Below are 20608 nucleotides of genomic sequence, written 5' to 3' on the forward strand. Positions count from 1 at the left end.
GTTAAGAAATATCCATCTTCACGTATACAGAATGATAGGGTCACTCGAGGTCATGCTGGGTGGCCTTGAATGACCTTGAGCGACTTTACCGGCTGAGTAAGAAGGTTTATACATAAGACGCGCCTTCTGGTCAGGATAAAAATGAAGCCACAAAAGCATCTTATCACTGCGCGTGAGAGCTATCACTGCTATCAGTACCTAATTAGTGCTATCAGCTAAGCAGGCTGTCCCTGTCCCTCCAAAACAGTGTATATATATATATATAGGTATACATTCTCTAAACTTGGATATTATTAAGTACCTACTATTGTGATTGCGCGTTGGTTGTAGAATTTAAGGTTCGCCATACTTTGCATGAAATTGCGAGAAGAGATGAAGTACCTGGCTAATATGTAACTAATTATCATACATTTGTGCTTTGCTGCGTATAAAAATGTCTAAATAAAAGTAGTGTGTTTTGTGCGTGAGTGACGAGTGTATTTTCCAATCAGTTTATCAGTTAGCCGAATCCCTGTATTAGTATACTTTATTACAGTACACTAACTACACGTTATACTTATCGTATGCGCTGAATACGACAACACGCGCGGTATTACGCGGCGACAGGCATTTAGGGAACGGCAACGTCAGCAACACCACACATTCTCGACGACTCTCGACTCGAAGATCACAAAACAACGTAAGTAAGTACAAACTAAATTATAAATTCAGTGTTACTTGGGGCGGCTATATAAGCAGGCAGAAACAAAAGTGTAGCAAGCAGATAACGTGCATGGACAGTGGCGTCAAAACCATTCGATCCCAAACAATTACAAGGGAGAAGAAACTTGCCAAGTGCTGCTTAATCATTTACAATTAGTGAAAAAATTTTTGGACATCAGGAAAATAATAAGTATTGGTATTCGGTATAGAACAAATGTAACAACTTAGTTATGATAATATGCCTGAGCTGATTTTACAAACAATACGCATTATAATTACGCCTTGCCAATAGGTACGTGTGCTTTTCCAAAGAATCGTTTCATCCAATCTATTTTACATCTCATTTCCGTATATAAATCAATTAGTCAGCCAAGTATACTTGAAAATTTTCGCAGTGTTGAGAACTTATGAACAAATACCACAGTATCGGAAAGAAAAATGAACCTAATCCTCTAAATATTTTTTACAGTTTAGTTAACAGTTGTGCATTAGTATTGGATATTTTCAAGTCTACGGTTAAGATATGAGTTATTATAAAGAAAGGGACAACTACAGTCGTAACCATAATAGAGGCTACAGAGTGGATGACTCCAATGAGTCAATACTTGGGCCCATTGATGACGCAAGTCATGTAGATCGGGAATTAGATGCCAGAATCAATGCACTGCTCGATCAAGAGGAGCAGGACCTTGCAAAAAGTAGTGTTCTACCATCAGGAGCAGAAGACAATGCAGATGACTTTGATGACAAGAATGAACAGTACGAAGATTATTATAATGACTTTCCTGATGAATCAGATAAAGATATAAGTGAAACATTTTCTTGGTACAACGAAATAGTATGTACACTCATCAAATCGCACTTGTGTACCAGAATAATTTTCTTTGTAAAAAAATGTCCATTAGTGGTCATGGAATAATTGTATTTTGTATATTTCAGATTCAGAAAAAAGTTAGAGAGGCAAAAAATCGGCTAAGTGACTTGAGTAACATTGTTTGCATGGTTAGTTCAAATGTACGAGAAACCATCACTAGAATAGAGAAAGACCATAATAGTCCTTTTTGTCTACTAGATCCTCCAAGACACCCATCTTTGAAAAAACCATGGACAAATTACTGGAGATTCAATTGTTAGTTTCCAATATTATATAATTATTTAAAAAAATTTGCCGAAAAGGTTTTACTTTATTTATTCAGAGAAAATAATGAATTATAGGCATAAAAAAGTGTAGTGCACCAATAAAAGATCATGCTCACACAGTTGATTGCGAAATTTTAGTACTTGAACATGTTGGTACATCTACTTCAACAAAAAGTAATAATATTTTTGAGAGTGAATTTCCGGCTTACATAATGCGGACCGTAGAGGTGCTTGTCCAAAAAAACTTTCATTCAATTTAATCATTATAATTAACGTAAAACGTAAATTAAACATTTTTTGCATAATTAAGGTGTTTCAACAATTTGCTGACGAGGCATCCAGAGACACATCTTTACATGCATATCATAATGATGACGTCAACTCTGTCAAAGAAAGACCAACGTGGACTTATATTAAAATAAGAAGTAATTACAAAAGTGAATTACAATTAACAGTTTGTGGTAAGGCTATTAGACCACTAATACCCCACATGAAAAGATTTTTTAATCATGGGCCAGGTAGGGCATGTAATGTTGTATCATTATACTGCTTAAATTTAAAGTGGTATGTTGAAAAGAAATTTTTGTTAATTGTTTAATTAGCTGTAAGTTGATATAACAAAAGTAGATTTTTCCAGGTCACAGAAGAAAACAAGTATGCCCCCAACATTTTTGAGTGGCTGCTTGGAATTAAGAGACAAAGTTGGCCCAATAACAATGAAATATACTCCAAAAACGAATATCAATTTCAATTCCATAGAGGCAATACAATTGGGATTACTCATGACTGAGTTCCTACAACTTTGTAATGAAACCACATTGATCGATATAGGATGCAATTTTGGTGCACTGAGCCTTATGTTGTCTCATGTAAACTTGTTATTTGAAATTCAAAAAAGCGAGGTAACATAATAAATAAGTCTAAATTTATACTTCATTACAGAAATGTGATAAGGTTATTGGGCTGAATACATTGCAACACGACATTGATGCAGCTGAAGAACTAAAATCCTTGAATGGTATTTATAACGCAACATTCATTACTTGCCAGCCTAAAGACGTTCAGACCAAATGTATGCCATTAGTGAAAAAATGCAAAAGTGTTGCAATGATGCATCTAGCAACTCCATACGGAAAAAGTAAATAGTAAAAATTTTGGCTAAATAAATTTGTTTTTTTTACTCTTTTCTGCTGAGTAACCTGCCTTTGTATTATCTTCATGTAAAAAAAACAATATTGGTTTTTACAGATTCTTTGGTGTACAGAGCTTTAAGAGCATTACCTACAGTTTGGAGTGTTGTCATATATGGAACATTTTCGAGAGACTTTTACAAACTTATTACTACATTAATATGTACCGATGATGACATGGGCCAAGGATTTTTGCCAAAGAGAGGCTGTGTTATTGACAAATCTCCATCCTTGAAAGATGCCTTTGACATTGCTGTTTTATTTGAAAGACCATCTCTCATTGAAAAGACAGTTCAGTATATTCAAAGTACTGGTTCAACATGCAATGTCAACAAAGAGGACCGGAAATTCATTAAAAATGAGGAATTTGAAGTTTATGCGCAAAATAGTTCCGACAGAAGTGCTGTACCAAATAATTGCCGAGCCCGTGACCGTCTGTCATTGCCAACTGAAAGATCCGATGGTTCATTTTGGTCAAAAGATAACGGCTCAATCAGGCCAAAAATGGAAAAGTCATCTGGTAGTCAACATCCTTCACCTTCAAGAAGATCAAGGTATGACTCGGCGTCAAATGCTACTACTTCGTCATCATGTCAAAAAAGACCAGAATTTGACTTTTTGGGGGGAACAATGCCACTTAAGCCGAAAACAGAACGATTTGATCAAAAAGTTGAAAAAGAAAAGTTGTCACTTTTGAAGCCTAAAACAGAGCTATTTGATAAGGAAAAATCTAGAAGGACTCATGAGGAGAGCGCACCCTTGCCTAGTGCTCAATCAACAATCAACCCGTCACAAATTAAAAAGGAAAAAGAATGGTCTGCTGATCAGTTGGCTCGACTGTACAATCAACCAGTGACTGTAAAGCAAGAAAAAGACCCTTACTATCCACCACTACCCACAGAACCGCCTGTTGAACACGGAAGACATCACCCACATTTATCGAGACAACCGACTGCGAAGCAGGACAAAAATCCGTACCGTCCGCCAGTACCAACGGAACAACCACGTGTTAAACAGGAAAGAGAGTATCCAGATCTATCGAGAAAACCGGCTATAAAGCGAGAAAAAGACCCTTACAGTCCACCGTTGCAAAAACAAAACGTCTCTGTAGATAGTGTGCGAGTAAAACTAGAGCCACGCTCACCTAGAAGAGAGGACGAGCTCAGCTCGAACGACGCAAGTCCTGCGCTGCTATCCAACATAAAAAATGAAACCATGGATCTTGATTCGAGTTATGTTAGTATCAAGAGTGAGACTGTTTCCGTGGAAAGCAACACGCCGATTGATATATCAGGTGTCGTAATCAAGAGCGAGCCCGTCGACTTTGACGACATAGAACCATGTATAATGCAGCCTCCAAAAGTAGTGCCGATTGTAGCCAATGACAAACTGACCTCTGACGAATTTCAGAACATGAAAACGCCAGTCCACGTACCCGCGGCCTTTTCTCCCATCCGTTGGTCTTCACCGTCACCTGCAACAGTTAGCTTCAGAAGTGTGGATGGCTCTGAGTTTTCAATGAAGTCGAACCAGTCCTTTTTAGCTGCCCAACAACACGAGGCTCATCCCAACGTCACAGTCAAACGGGAAAAAATCATAGTAAAGGAAGAACCAGTAGATGGATCACGCAGTCGTAGCAACAGCAGGTCGACAACAACAGTAAGTGAAGCCAAGGGTGACGATGACAACGGGTTAAATAACGAAAATCAAAAGAGAGATCTGAGGGAAAGGCTGAAGTACATGACAGATAATCAACAAAAACGCTCGGAGGATGACTTGCGCAATTTAATTGAGCGACGCACGAAAGTGCAGAAGTCACCCTCGCCTCACAGCGTGCGTCGTCGTTCGCCGAGCCACTCGAGAGCTTCGTCGTCAGTGCACTACCGCAGGCGCTCGCCCTCGCCTCCCCCGAAGCACAATAGGCGCTTGTCACGAAGTCCTGTGAGGTACAGACGCTCACCGTCGCCGACCTCGAGATTCGGAGGCTCAGGACACCCCAAGTATCGGTCATCCTCGTCGTCGTCATCGTATTCCAGATCATCAGTGACATCAAGCAAGAGGTACAGAAACGACTCGCCACAAGAAAGGGACGAGAAGAGGAAGAAGAGTTCTATACCTAACAAAGAACATGAAAAGGAACAGAAATAAAGCAGGAGCATAACGGGGAAAAAGAACTGGCTAGGGATAAATACAAGGAGAAGGACAAAAGCAGTAATAGGGATGAAGATGGAGAGAAGACAAAGATGAGTAGACAAGCGATCAGAGATCCGATGAAACGAAAAATACTTATAAGCACACTGTAAGACAAGTCGCAGTTATCGAGTTTTTCAGTTAAATTACAGCAATTCAAATTAATGAGATTTAATGGTGCCAAGCAATCAGCAAAAGAGCCGTTTAAAAATAAATCTAAAAAACTTTGTGTCAACCGGTTTGTTTAAATGTAGATTCTTAGAAATGTCCACTAAAATTTTTTAATGTCGGTATTCTGTTTTTTATTTAATTATTTTTATTTTATTTTTGTTTATATGTGGTGTTGGCTAATGCAATCCTTGATCTAAAACTACTGTATTTGCTCATTTTAATGTTTATGAAACGTATATTGGAAATAAAAATTATATTTTTGAAGACAAACTTTTATTTATTTTACCTAATACTTGAATGAACGAATTTTCAACAGCTAAATCGCTAAAAATTTAATTGCACTACAATTTTTGTGCAAATATTTATATGACAAAAATAATCAATCTCATGAAATATCAATACCGGTAAATTTGATTTGTGAACGAAATCATTGTAAGAAATCTTGTACCTCTGAGATACTTGACGGGGCATCAATTAAATTTCCAACTCTTGAATTTGAGTTTACTAAAATTACTAAAGGTGTATAACTTGGAGTGTATTCAGAGTACGTACCCGAATGTTACTATCTTACCGATAATCTGATTTTTTTTCCCCAATTGTTACAGAACTAATGCATATATAAGTAAAAATGATATTAAACGATTGGATGAGTGAATCTTAAAATCTGTTCTCAGTACTACACGCTCACGTATACTATATTTGACGAAGCTGGTGTAAGTTGTTAGTTCGTAGTTAAAGGAAAATCGCAATTTAAGGATTAGACGTGTAATTAAAACCAACTTATGTTCTCTCTCCCTCCTGCTCTTTCAAGCATCACAATCTGAGATCAAATACAAAAGGTGCTCGTATCAGCTACGTATGGTAATGTCTGAAATGTTTATCCGGTGACTGAAGTTCGATCGTAATTTTTTGCATCATTTTTGCGATGGTTCATGAAATCACGAGGTATTTTATTGTCACTCAAATTCGACCTGATGAAATTTTCACCTCCATTAGAGCTTGAGTTAAAATGTGCTACAAGCACTTACACAACACGAGTAAATTATCATAATTTCATTGCAAAGACAGCTTTCTTCTTATTAAGTCGTCCTTCTAGGGGGAAAGAAATCGCAGAGCAAATTGTTTTGATCAGAGACGACTAAATGACTACAGAGAGCTAAGGCTTCTTTCATTTCTCTCATAAGACTTTATGTAAGATTTTTCACAACCCTCCAAAGATAAGAAAAAAAAAAGTTCATTTTTGGGGTGATTCACATATTTATTGAAACTCCAGCCTCTATATGCAAAAATGTTCCAAATATCCCGAGGTATGTACGCAATTGGCCATTATTAGCAATACGTTCTAATACACAGCGTCGTTGGCTAAGGACGACGAAAACATCGGCAGCTCGGAGTCTTGAAGGCAAGTCTCCCAACACGTGTTTGACATCTTGAAGCTGACACGGAGAGAGAGCGAGACTCCCCAACGAGCACCACCATCACAGTTCCTTCTTCCAGTAAGTACAGCATCACCATCCCACCACATCTTTTTTTTTGTTTTTTTTTTTTTTTTTTCTTTTAAGTACACGTAGACACCCAATACCAATGTGCGTGCAGTCCCGATGCTTGGCTTGCTTTTTTTCTTGCACAGTCCTCTCTTTGATCTCCCTGTTTACCACGTATTTATAGTCCAATACGGGTTGCTGCGAACGGCCGATAGCGCATATGACAAGCACTTCGATGGAAGCGCAGCCTACGAATCGAGCTTGCAAAAAGAAACTCAATAGGGGGAGAGTTACGACACGCTCCTCTCGCGCCGAGCCCTCCAAAAGGCCGCGCGTTATATCGAAACGTGGAAAAAGTAGCTGGCGACTTTGGCATATAGTATACGCAACCGCGAAGGGGACGCACATCTGCAGCACGAGCCATTGGGTTGGGCGAGTGAAAAGAAAAAGAAAAAGAAAAAAAAAAAAACGAGCTCGCGCGCACGAGCGGGGAAAAGAAAGCCACGGCTTTGGGACTGCGAGAGAGAGGCGCAAAATTTAAGTCAAAGCGCGCGCTCGTTTGTTTTTTTTTTTTTTTTTTTTTCTTTTCTTTTTTCATCTTCTCTTTTCCTTCGCCATCGCGCAGCGAAGAGGCCGTTTTTGCGTCGTCGGGAGAAGTAAAGCAAGGCCCACGAGGAAGAGGCACGTACGCCGTTCTTCTCCTCCTTTGTACACGATACACAACGCTCGGCCCTCCCGGGGACTATTGACATGCGAGGAAGGAGAGCTCCGTTTGTGTTTGTGTGTGTATCACGGCGATCGATGCAAGAATAATCACGACACCGGAGCGCCGGTAAGCCGATAGTTTGCTCGCGGTCACGCTTCGACGCTCGAAGAGGCAGCAGCAACAGTATGGGTACACTATATATAAGTACCCGGGGCTCGATGAATGGCTCGCTCTGTACGTGCGTTTATTTTTTTCGGAGCAGCGTTTTCGAGATTACGCAATCTTGCGCTCTACAGGTATACGTGCGTCGTATCTGTATACACGCGCGTAAATATTTATAATATGTTATCCTTGTTTCTTTTGCTCGCGCTCGGCTCGTATCTTTTTTTTTTTTTTTTTTTTTTTTTTTTTTTTTTTTTTCCTACGAGCTCAAATAAAATTTTGTAGACTCCTCGTCGAGACAAGTACAAGGTTTTTGCTTTATTTGATTTTTTACTAGTAACTTAACAATCAGCCATAGCCAGGTAAAGGCATCTCGCACAAGTAGTAAGCTTCGATTATAGTCAGGCAAGGCTCATCAATTAAGTTCGAGTCACTCGCTTCGTCAACTCGTGACGAAGATTCCGTGATTTTTTCGAATTATCTCTACGAATATTACCATATTCATTCAAGTACATCGATCAGGGCTATACAGGCGACCTTATATGAAAAAAAAAAAAAAAATAAAATAAATAAATAAATAAATAAATGGTTAAAAATTAGTACACGACACTATGCTACTTGACATTTCACAGGTTTTCCTCGCCTGGCGGTCTTTTTTCCTTCCTCGCCTTCACTTTTGGATTTTTGCTTGGTGCAGTTTCTCCTTTCTTCCTCTTGCTCTCTCGTTTTACCGCATCGGCTTTAATGCCGCTTTAAATCGCGAAAGTTACACTATAACGTATATAATATGCACCCAAGTATTAATTTAATCGGTGTGCGACAGTACCCTCCTTCCTCCGGGAAGTCACTTGATCGTTTATGTACGCGCGCCGGACGAGAGACTGTCAGTGTATCGTATCGACGGGAATCGTATTTCGAGGCCGAGCCCGTGGTCTCGGGTGCAAAAACTCTCGGGGCGCGCGAGGTTCACCCATGCTACACTCGCACGTGGTGTCCCGATGGCTTATCAATGATTGCGAGTTGATATTTTTCATTTCTCTGGGCTTGCATTTATTTCTCATTTTTATGTCCATCAAGAGATTCGAGGATTTTGTTTTTTTCTCCATCATTTATACCCTGCGAGGTTTTCAACAGAAAGAAATCAAAAATTGGAAACACGTAAAATGAAGGGGTTTTAAGCTGAGTTTCGCGAAGCCCGAAAATTATGTCAAGTTTGCTCCGTAGATTTACGGAAGAAACTCCTCATTATTACCACTTAGATTACAACCATCCGATTTTTCTTTTTTTTTTCTTCAGTTTAAGTACTTTATTTTACATTTTCCTAATTTCGAACCAACACGCATCTATTGAAACAAAATTAAACTAGAAGGAAGACTTATTAAAATCTTACGAAAGATAATCCGTTTGAATATTATTTATTTGTTAGTAACTACGACCTGTGATACCCCGAGTACATCCTACGGTCAGCTCAGAGCGTAACTGTATCGCGCTATCAAATTAACAATACGCAAGGTGGCTGTACTGATTGTAAAAATAATTTGAGACAAACTTTGATACCGCATTACCAGGAATTGCAAAGTGAAATGTAGATATATACTTGCCGATATTGTTGAGTCGACAAAATAAAAGCCTCACAATTAATCCAATGAACGATGATGATTGTTAAAAACGTCATCAATTTTAGCTTTTTATCGCATGGAAGAAAAATTATTTTCGTAGCAAAAACAATTGTTGCTGAGCCTGAAAGTTGATACAGTTGATGACGCAGGACCACAATAAAAATGCACAAGTAAAACAACATAGGCAACCTCACGGTCGCCCACAGTAGGGCCTACTGGTCCGAATGCATGAAAGCGATAAAAAAACTGCAGTTGAATACGTACGCAAACGATGGTGCACCAAAAATTACATGGATCGTATATGTACACTTATCGAGAGAAACCGAAGCGAGCTGCCATCAGGTGTGTGCATCCACATGCACGCCAAATGGATAAAAAGCTCCCCGGCGACTGTCTTACGTAAGAGATGTGCTCGTGTACGCTTGACTTCATTTCTTTCCCTTCCCTTGCCCTCTCACTTTCTTTTTTTCTCGTTATACGCGCGAATGCAATTTATATGGAGGACAAGGTTGCGTTCATCTACATGTAAAAGAAAACATTACTACATTGGTTGAAGCGTGTTTCTTCATTTTTTTTTTTTTTTTTCATTTTTAATAAACTGTATGCTAAATTTTTAATTAAAGACAATTGACAAGGTGAATTGTGATGATTAAGGAAGCCAAAAATCGTGAATTTCTTTGTAGTCAAGTAAACCAATTAAGGTTGAATTAAAAAGAAAAAAAAAAGATTCTCAAAAATATACACGTGTATTCAACTATGATTTTTTCAAAAAGTATGTAACACAAACGCCGACACGTGTCCCGCATAAACGACAAAATTGTTGTTAAAAAAATTTCCACTCTCATCATTGGAATCGTCTTACCTAATAACCAAGAACCACACATTTGAGAGGTTCAAAAAAAAAAAAGAAAAAAAAAAAGTCAACTCCATCCCGACAAGTTAATTACTTCCTCTTGGGTCCCCAAAAGTTCTCATACTCGAGCAGATGATCCACGACAATTTTAGGGCGTACACTGTGTATAATGTACAAGACGAAGCATCGGAAAAAAAAATTGGAATCTCTTCTCCCCCAGGAAAAGAGAAGCACGTGCATCGTCATCTTGAACAAACAAAAAGAGGACTGGAATAATCGAGATACGCGTAACACATCTCGGACGGTAATAGGATTCCCCGAAAGTCACGCAATGCAAGTCAGAGAGTCGTGCAAAAAAAAAAAATATCATCGACGTATCGAAACATGAGTATACGTAATGATGAAAAAAAAAAGTAAATCATAACGAGCCGGTAGATAAATAAGTATATACCGCAGTGGAAAGAGCGTCGGGCGGATGGATACAGAAGCGCTTGCGCGAGAGGGTCGAGTCGATCGATGAACCAACCATTCAGACTTGCTCTAGAGCGCGTGCACGTAATATATGGCCCATTGCGCAAAAACCCGCGATATAATAGGCTTGAAAACGGCGGATCGAATTATTTCGAGTCAAAACTTTTTACAAAAGGTCATTATTGTAAAGCAAAAATTTTATTTTCAACGGCTTACGTCTGTGCATTAAATTTTTTTTCTTTTTGTAATTCATAACTTTCATTCCATGATTTGATTTTACCCAGTGATCAATTACTCTGGGACACTTGTAATTGATAGTTTCCACAAATAGAGTAGAAAAAAATGAATTTTAAATAAGTATCACATGACTTGAGAAAATATCTCATTTATTGTATAATGATCCATATACATGGTAAGCATGAATGGCCGCTTCGGCGACGACGCCTGTGCACGAATGGAGGAAGGATGAACGAAAGCCAACGGACACGTGCGATACTACGCTTTGTACGTGTATGGATTTCGATACGTGTACATGCAACATCCTTAGCCTCATTAGCCACGTAAAGGTCGGCTAATTACAGTCTCGAAAGGTCGCCGTGGATGTGCATACTTATAAATATATGCACGTAAAAAGACCTTTTTTAAAGCGAGTGTGCACGAATGCCCTCCCCTTACAAGCTCCCAAAGAGTGTATTTTTCGTCTCGTTATTATCATTTAATTTTTTTTTTTTTTTTTTTTTTTTCCATTTGCTCGTTGATTGCTCGAAAACGAGTTTTCAGATGGGCTACTGTCAGCTCTTGCGCGACAAGAAATACGTATTTTCGTCGTCGTTTATTTTTGATTCATGAGCATCATGTTTTTTCTTTTCTTCTTCAACTTTGTGGTATGGTAAAAAGCAAAAAGAGAGACGTGCGTATAAATGGCACTGATTATTATCGAGGATAACCGTGCGAGTCCCAATAACACCACGTGCGTTTATACTACACGCGTGTTGAGTAATAACAGTGATTTTGCCACTCGGACGGTAAGATTTTTTTTTTTTTTTTTTTTTTTATGTTCATTTGTTCGATCTCTGATACTTCAGCGAAATTGGTGATCGGCGTATCATTAGTTTTCGTCCACCTGGTGGTTCTCGTTTTTCTCGGAGGATATATAAATAATGAGCGTTTTGCCAGAGCCTCGATCATTTCGTTTTGGTACGTAAGCTCCCCTTTTCAAACAATCGTATGCACACAAAAGTTACAACTACGTGGTGTGCTGACAGTCACTGATACATCGTACTTTGGTGGTTTTATCACAGGGTGATTAATAACGAAGAATCCAAAAACTGATGTAACAAATGAAAAACATCGGCTTCAGTGCTACTCACTGGCTAGAGAAGAGAGAGAGAGAGAGAGAGAAAAAAAAGAGAGAAAATTTGAAATGCAAAACCGGCACGCTTCACCATCAGCCATTCAGAGCTCATCACCAAGAGAGAGAAAGAGAGTTGGGCTCATCTTCAAAAATTGGTGTATACAGTGGAAGTCTTACCTATGCGTTATTTCACTCTCGCACGCATACTTATGCATACGCGCACACAGTAGCGACGCATAATTGAGTCGGCAACGACAATGAAAAAAAGACTCTATCCAGCTGTTATATATGTAGCAGAGTTGTGACAATAAGGTCAATACGTATGAGGGAGAATCCAAGTTATTGTTTATTTCCTTGAAAATTGATCAACGCCTAGCGCCAATTCGAAAATTCTTTCAATAACTCGTTAATTCCCATGGCGTATTTTTCGGCGATATGTCTCATCAAAGACGGATGGCTTGTAAATTAAGAAAAAAAAATATAAATATACTCCCAAGCCGTAATTTTACGTTCAAGCAGATGCGTCGACAATAATATGATGTCTATACCTACAGATACGCGTATGTACTCGTAATATAGGCAACATCAGCATGCATGATAGGGAGTTAGGTGGTACAACAGCTAGGCACGCACGCCGCTTCCGTTATCGCGGATACGTGGCACGGATGACGATCGTCGGCGGCCGTCGATCGGTGGGTAACACACACGAGTAGAGGTAACGAGGACCGTTAGACCGGGGAAACGACGCTGCTGCTAATTCGGCCGTTAAGCTCCGCGTTGCGTGTAGATGCTGCTTTTTTTTTTTTTTTTTTTTAAACTACGACGACTGCCACGGGTATACATCTGAATTTCAGATGTAAAGGTGTGTACGAGAGTCTTGGATCGGTAGGCGCGTGGAGAAGCGGAAACTCGTCGATTTTCGACACAAAGCTGCTTTAGCCTCTTTTTTTAGATTACAAATGCCATCCCCTCGCTTTGTTTTTTATTTATTTACTTTTTTTTTTCATGGAAACCCCAAATGTTTTTTAACGGGCCAATGTTGTTCTCTCGATTCCGGCGTTGGCAATTGTCGTGAGAACAATTGCCTTGGTTTTTTGTAAAAACAACGTCACCGATGACGAGTTTTTAAATTGGACGATTGAAGATGACGCCGGCAAAGACATCAACCATACAGGCACGACTGTGATCGTATACCTACACACACCCACGACTGACAAAACCATCAGACGATCTTCAAACCGGTGCGCTCGTGTTGGCTGCCGTTGCGATCGCGTTACATCCCAAATAAATTTACACCTTACGAGTGCAAAACTGTACTGTTGGTCCACCACATGCAAAACAAATAAAAAAAAAAGGACAGCCATGCACACAGGCACGTACAGTACACACAGCTCGACACAAGTGGAGTACAGGTATAATATACATCGCCTTTTAATCGTATGAATGAAGCCGGCGTATTATGAGAAACGCACACACACACACGTGTGACGCAACGCACATCAACGAAAGCCCATACATATATATGTGTATGTATAAGCTGCACTGCTCGTCGAGGGTATTGAATTTATTCTCGGCGCGCGTTGTGTTATGCGGGCACGCGTATTTAATATCAGCCGAGGCGTATACAGGCAGACATGCACACACAGTATACATAATGGAAAAGTACCCACTACCCATACCCAGTTCTCGTTCTCCGCACACTGCGCAAGCTGAATGGGAATTGTATCGTAATAACGAGGCTTGAGCCGCAAAAAGACAAAATGAGAGAGAGAGAGAGAAAAAAAAAGGTCCAAAAAAGATATACACTTAATCACGAAAAACAAGCCGGACGATCGTCTCCTTTCCTCCGTAGGTATATATACGTGACGATCGGCGAGTTTTTCGCTCGTCTTTGTGTGTGTAAATTATATGTGCGTGTGTATGCCGCGGGTGCGGGAAACCGGTTCGGTGCAGCGGCAGCACTTGCTTCGTTAGCGCAGGTGCTCCTTTTCTGTACGTGTAGGCAGGTATAGCGATGTTCGCGCGCAAGTGAGACGCTCGTTGGGAAAAAAGGAGGATCACCTTCGAGATCCATAAGGGAGAGGAAGGGGGGGTGGGGTAAGAGCGACGCGGTGTGTAGAAAAAAGGGAGTGTGCGGATGGACGGACGAAAGAGGGAAGAGCGAACACGGCGACGCGACGCGGAATTATTGATAAAGATCGATGCGTCGCGAGATGAGGAAACGACGGCAAGAGCGGATATACGCTGCACGAATGTCGGGCAGGGGGGAAAACAAAAATGGACTGCAGGTGGTTGTAATTCATCGACACCCGTACACCCACCCCTCCACGTATAATATATATTATACATTTGAGCATAATCTCTTTTGCCCACATACTCTGTTCGTTGACGAATCGCGTTTGAATAACGCAGCGCAGGCTGGAACTTTTGCACCGCTGATCAACCCCCTGGTGGTTGGGAGTACACCCATGCACGTGACGAGAACCTATTATCGTATTAATGTCGAATAAACCGTAAAACGTATGAATAAATCGATCTATACATTGATAAATAATCCAGCACACGCGCGCGCAATCGGTCGTCGGTTGGTTCGCTTTCATTCACTCGAGCGTAAATACGTGTACCCACAGTTGCGCAAAGGCTTCTTTTTACACATTCGTGTATTTATTATATACATTAATTCCTATATATATTCAACGACGACGAGGGCGACGATCGTTTGGACTTTTGTATAATAGGCGTTAATCGCACGTGCGTGTGGGTACACAGTAAGCGATTCCCCACCACAACGGTATGGGTGGTTAAGACAGTTTTGCAAGAGTAGAGCCTCCGCGCTGGCACGAAAATCGATGTTGAGCAATTTCGGGAAGGACGACACGCCCACGAGTCCCGCGCTCCTGCAGTCTACACGCTCGTGAATATTCATGCCGCGAATCGGTGTTTTATTTTCTTTTTTTTTAAACATTTTTGTGTACACAGGCTTACTGCTCGGGCGAGTTTAACGACGAAAAATAAAAATTACCGTCTATCGTGGGTTCGATTTGCTTATCGTTGTTGTTTTTCGATCAAGCATCTCTCACGTTTTGTTACCGATTGGTAGTTGCTTGATTTCATAACACCTATACGCATGTGGGCCTATGAAGGAACACACCAATTTTGTACATCGTACACTTTTGCAACACCCATACTCATAAAAAAAAGCTCAGAGACTCCGTAGCTCTCGTGTCCCGAAGAAAATCACGAATTAAATATATGGAAAAACCAAAAGAAAAAAGGGGTGACGTACCTTGCTGATGAGCATGTCCTTCTCGTCAAAGTGGCGGCCGTACATTTTGGGCGACTCGCCGGGTATGGGCTCGATCTTGATGCAAACTTCCTGGCCCTTGCGCGCGCTCTCCACGTTCTTGTGGTTGCTCTCTATGCTCGTCACGATCCCCAGCTCGACGAACTGCAAGAAAAAATCATCGTTATACCAACTACTGTCAACACTATAAGATTCGACGAGGGGGTGCATCGGTGGGGATCATTTTGCCTCGGTCTACGCACACTGAGTCCCAAGTGGCGTCGAAACGCCAAGGATATACGGGGTTGAGATCAATTATAGAGTGGAAAGTTTCGAGCGCCTTGTTTGTCCGATGGCTCGACAAAACGGCCCCATCAGCGCGCACAATGCCGAATCACACGATACTTTGGGTACAAGAGTATAATATTATAATGAACGATTAGCCGGTGTTTGAGCAACGCCGTTCATAAGTATACAAAGAGAAAGAGAGAGGAAGATTTATTAAAAGCATGAGCGGCTCTCCGTTGCAGGACAACGGAGAGAAAGCGCGAGTAGGCGGTCGAGCCGAGATACGCATACTTTGGCGTAGAGAGACGGCGAAGCGATGAAAATAACAAAAAAAAAGAGGGAGGGCGCAAAAGGTTCGAAGGAGATACAGATACGTATGTGGATACGAGTGATGTTTATTCATACAAATTGTACAAAAGGCAATCATGTGCGGACATGTAACAGTGTTTGTGTACGTACGTGGAGAGATAGTGCTACACGGGTATTGGGAGAGTTCTAGTCACATGTGTGTGTACAAGTTCTGCCCACTCTCTCTGTGCCACCGATATATAGGTGATGCGAGGTGCGATATTTGAACAAAAAAAAAAAAAGTGCCTGTAGCTTTGATCGCACGTTTCACGTTGATCGTTTATCATCTATGAGGATTCAAAAGTAATGAGGCTTCATTTTTCCTTGTTATGTATACGTCGGTAGAAAAATTTGAGCTGCAGTACCTCTTTTTCTCAATCAGGTGTGTAATATATATACCTGTACAATTACACTCTGGCGTAAAAGTCTGCGAGACCAGTAGTTAAATGGTTAATCCATCGTGATGAGTGTCACAGGACCTTGTACTTCAAAATACAGCTATTGGACACCCATTGATACAAGAATTTATAAAAAAAAAAGTAACCGAAGGGATCACCCATCGCAGTCTCCACTTAAGCCACCTTAAATGCCCGTGCAACAATATTACGCAATATATATATACTTGCAGCTTGATCAAAAGTGAAATGAATTTCGGTCGGAACGAGTCCTCACGCGCGACTCAACCCACAGATAATCGGGGAAAGCCGCTAAACTCCCACGGGACTCCGCACCCGGCAGTATATAGGAGGAGGAGGAGGCGATCGAGCATACCAGTCGGTGATCGGTGCACCGGCCCACACGAGAGCTGAAAGTAAGTATAGGTGGGTGTAACAGGTATAGGTCGGTTCGTCGGTACCCACGTATGTACGTGTGTTACGTGTACACATATTATGCTGTATGTACATATATAGGTGCGGGGAGCTAGGCCCACGCGTCGGGCACCGGCTGCACCTTAGCGACCGGAGGTGTTTGCCCACGCGATCCTCTTTTTTTCTTTCCGTTCGACTGCTTTTATTAGCCCTCCGTTACATATAATATACTGTGCTCTCGCGAGATATCGAAATGCAAGAGGGATGAGGGAGCGTTTGCGCGGGGGTGGTTTTGATTTTTCTTTGGCTCTTCGTTTACACGTGACACCTTGGTTCGGTTGGGCACGAAGAATATCGTTTCACAGAAATAAACACTTACAAAGTTATGTTGGAACCCAACGAGATTTACAGCCATTTTTACCCCAGATAAACTTACCACAGCGTATGAAAGAGGTTATTTCCATGCGATTTATCGAGCATAATATTTGACTTGGTGAAAATCAAACCGAGTACACTTGTACTGCGTGGAAAATAATTTAAAAAAAAAAACGATCCCCATTGATGAAACTTGTCCAATAACTTTGGATCGATCGCCCCAAAAATGTCCTCGATCCTTCGGCACAACATCATTTAAAGCTCATCGATCGATTTGTCCGCGCGCGTGCATAGAGACACAAGAAAACGCGTCCCACTCGCGTATACACTTACAAAACCTGTCCTCTCTCTCCTTAATGGCCAATAAACACATACAAGCAAGAAGTCACAAACGCGAGAGTGTCGATGAAAAATAAACAACCGAGCACTGCTATGAGTAAAAATCAAGTACAGAGAGACGCGATCTGACGGAAAAAAAAAAAAAAATCAAAGACACTTGCGCGCCATCAGTGACCTCGGGACTCGTATACATATATATTTATGCGTACACACCCACGTGCATATTATGGTGACGTGCACAGTCGGCCTCACGTGACCTCTTCAAAGCCCTGCGGATTTCTCGTGCGATTTATAAATAAAATTCGAGCGGCGCGCGGGATTGGAAATTGGACCGGAAGCCAATTATTAGCAGATCTCCCGGCTACCGCCGCGGCGAGTGTCAATTATGCTGGACGCGAGGGGTATTTTTATTAACTATCGACGGCGCTACGTTTTCGGAAGCTATACATACATCGGGTAGGAAAAAAAAAAAAATTAATCACTCGCTTACAGTGATTTAAAAAAAAATACCGTGGGCTCTTTTTTTTGCACCACCGTCTGGTACAATATGTATGACAAAGGGCGCGCAGTTGGCCCGGGCGTAATGCGATGTTAATTTATCGCGTTCATTCGAGACCGTGGGATGAATTGGAAAAAAAAATGTGGCAGCCATTAGGAGAACGAGCATTGTCGGGAATGAATAACCGACACATTAAAAGTCGTTGCGCGAAGCGGACGTTGGATTTTCAGATGTCCGCGGGGGGGTCCGGTGAATTTTCGAGCACTCTTTTCCCTACTGGTGCACTCGAACTGAGACAATGTATCCTCCCCAAATGATTTTTTTCAACTTTGCCGTTAACTTGTCCACGGGCCGAAACTCCAAGTGCAGCGAGCCCGAAAGGGACATAGGAATCATAATCCCACACCCGGATTCCATCGGTACACCCGGTTTTCAAAAAGCACGCAGACACGCGGGGGCGGCCCAGTGGGAGGAGGCGATATAAAAAATGGAAAATTACTCGCTCCTTTCTTCGAACTCGTCGAACGAGCGCGACGCGGCGCGGGAGAAAAAGAAGGGAGATGATATGGATACGCGGGCGTGTACTATCCATTCGAGCGCGTTCTCCGGCCCTAATTTTAAACGGGGACGGGTGGGGGCAGGCGAAAATAAAATATAAAGCTCACACCTACCCATTTGTACATATGTACTTACACATACGCGCGGAGGAGAAAGATAATATTATAATGAATGAGCGTAAAAAGCGGAAGAGGAGGCAATAAGGAAAGCGAATAAAGAGAGCCGTGGGTTGGAGTGACACGCACACGTATACGTGGGTATGGTTATAAGATTGTGAAGCCAAGCGCCGATCGGGCATCATATCGGACAATGGGGGTCTTTCTTCTGTCCTTTCCCGTACGGCCAAAGCCCACGCCGAGGAATGCCCACGACGCTCGTTCAAGGAGAGCAAACGCTCTTCCCCGCGTCTAATGTTTCTATGCAAGCACGGTCTCCCCCGGGATGGCTTTTCTTTTTCTTTGCGTGCTTATCTACATGCGCGCACATACCCACCTCGGCCGCATACTTTTCGTTTCTCTGAAGGGCATGGTAGCTCGTCCTTCTTTTATTTGTTTTCCCATCCATTACTCCGAGGTTGCCGCCGAGTATACAAGTTGCGAATATTCATTCGGTATGACACGAGCAATTGTTTTTCCCTCCCGAGTGGGCAGTACCGCTTTGGAAAAACCATTCGTTACCTCTCGGCCACGCGTGCTCTTTTGGGATATGTGTTCGGAAAGTCGCACGGATTTTTCGTCACTCTCTCTCTCTCTTGATACAGCTTTGTTTCGGAAGTGCTTGTTTTACTCCGCCGGCGTGCACTGCTTATAAGTGTAGCGATGGTGATCAAATAGGGATTATTTGTATCTCTTTGCGGTCGGAAAATACATGTTGGCCTATGATCTTTTATTGACGCGACAATTTTCACGTTTCCGGATGTGTAACAGGACGATTTTCATACCCTGCACTGATGAGCGTCGTCCGTGAGAAATTGAAAACAACGCATCACCAGACACAAATCCGAACTTTATTATGTCTTTGCGTGTGTTTTAATGTGCACATTTGTGGAAAGGACTCGGGCACAGATAATACTCGAGGTTAACATAAAGCCTCGCATAAAGCATCATTCGGACATTACTGATCATGACACAGTACCTTTTTTTTTTTTTTTCATGCTAGAGTACATTTTTAGACGACGATAAAGCATATATTTCAAAGCACTAGTAAATGTTGAAATAACTCTGACAAATAACATTGTTTAAAACAATACTCGTGTCGGAGTCTGGTTACGGTACACTTATCATCGCGCATTTTCGTAAGGTAAGTATACACAATTACAAGAGTATAATTATATTTATATTCTCATTTATCGCCATACTAAACCGGTATTCCCTATACATTTGTAATGTTCTGCTCACTGTGATTTTTGATAATTTAATGTTTATATTCCTTCGGTTCAAAGTAACTTTTTGCTTGTCCACCGAACGTTCATTCGACTCGTGAACAATCAACCGGACGCTCAAGTATACACGAGCAATGATTACCAACGTCCGAGTGGGCCATCGTTTCTCCCCGGTCTTCCGCAATTTATTTCCTCTCGGTCTAATCTCTTTCTTATTTCAGCTTCTCTGGCTACTTGCATCCGCACAAACTCGCAAAAGGGGAGGATTACCATATACAAGAGCAGGTGCAGGCCAAGAGAGAGAGAGAGACCGAGAAGGCTGTGGGTTTTTTTTTCTCCTCCTTTTACGAATATATACGTTCCACCTGGGCAGTTGCCGGGTCCCCTTCGCGTGGATCCGCATAAGGAGAACCTGCGGAGCCCGGCTTGGGAAGGGGACAAGGACTCCTCTCCATTCATAAATTTCGGTCCTGCGGACGAGCGAAGGAGGGAAAGGGAAGAATCAATGAAAAAAGAGAGAGAGAAAAAAATAAAACTGAATGAAAAAAAAATAAGGAGAGAGATGAGCCAAGCTCGACGGATTATTAAAATTGCAAACTAGCCGTCGTGCTCCTTTCTCCCCCATCTCTCTCTCTTTCTCTCTCTATCTCTCGTACTTCTATTTTTATTTCGACCCTTTTCAAGAT

At 41.5% G+C, this 20608-nt stretch overlaps 2 protein-coding genes across 3 annotated transcripts in view; one reads left to right on the top strand and one right to left on the bottom strand.

Annotated features, from left to right (window-relative positions):
- The window catches only part of eIF5B (eukaryotic translation initiation factor 5B), an 87725-nt gene that overhangs the window by 13295 nt on the left and 53822 nt on the right, over nt 1–20608 (bottom strand). The window contains exon 17 of the mRNA XM_089596143.1: nt 15329–15490. Within this exon, the coding sequence (XP_089452269.1) occupies nt 15329–15490 (162 nt within the window). The remainder of the gene's footprint in view (nt 1–15328; nt 15491–20608) is intronic.
- LOC106636855 (uncharacterized) lies at nt 264–5532 on the top strand. Of its 2 annotated transcripts, none has more exons than XM_089596808.1 (8): nt 264–683; nt 1172–1540; nt 1642–1831; nt 1918–2069; nt 2153–2406; nt 2480–2711; nt 2785–2980; nt 3091–5532. In XM_089596808.1, exons 2-8 carry the CDS (start codon nt 1226–1228, stop codon nt 5178–5180), a joined length of 3429 nt encoding a protein of 1142 aa, XP_089452934.1. In that variant the 5' UTR covers nt 264–683; nt 1172–1225; the 3' UTR covers nt 5181–5532. The 2 variants fall into 2 exon arrangements, with proteins under 2 accessions (XP_089452934.1, XP_089452933.1); XM_089596807.1 differs by having other exon boundaries at nt 264–679.

Source organism: Copidosoma floridanum, unplaced genomic scaffold (genome assembly GCF_036245765.1).
Source record: "Copidosoma floridanum isolate Cflo_tuat_1 unplaced genomic scaffold, Cflo_Japanese_pri ptg000030l, whole genome shotgun sequence".
NCBI classification, from domain to species: domain Eukaryota; kingdom Metazoa; phylum Arthropoda; class Insecta; order Hymenoptera; family Encyrtidae; genus Copidosoma; species Copidosoma floridanum.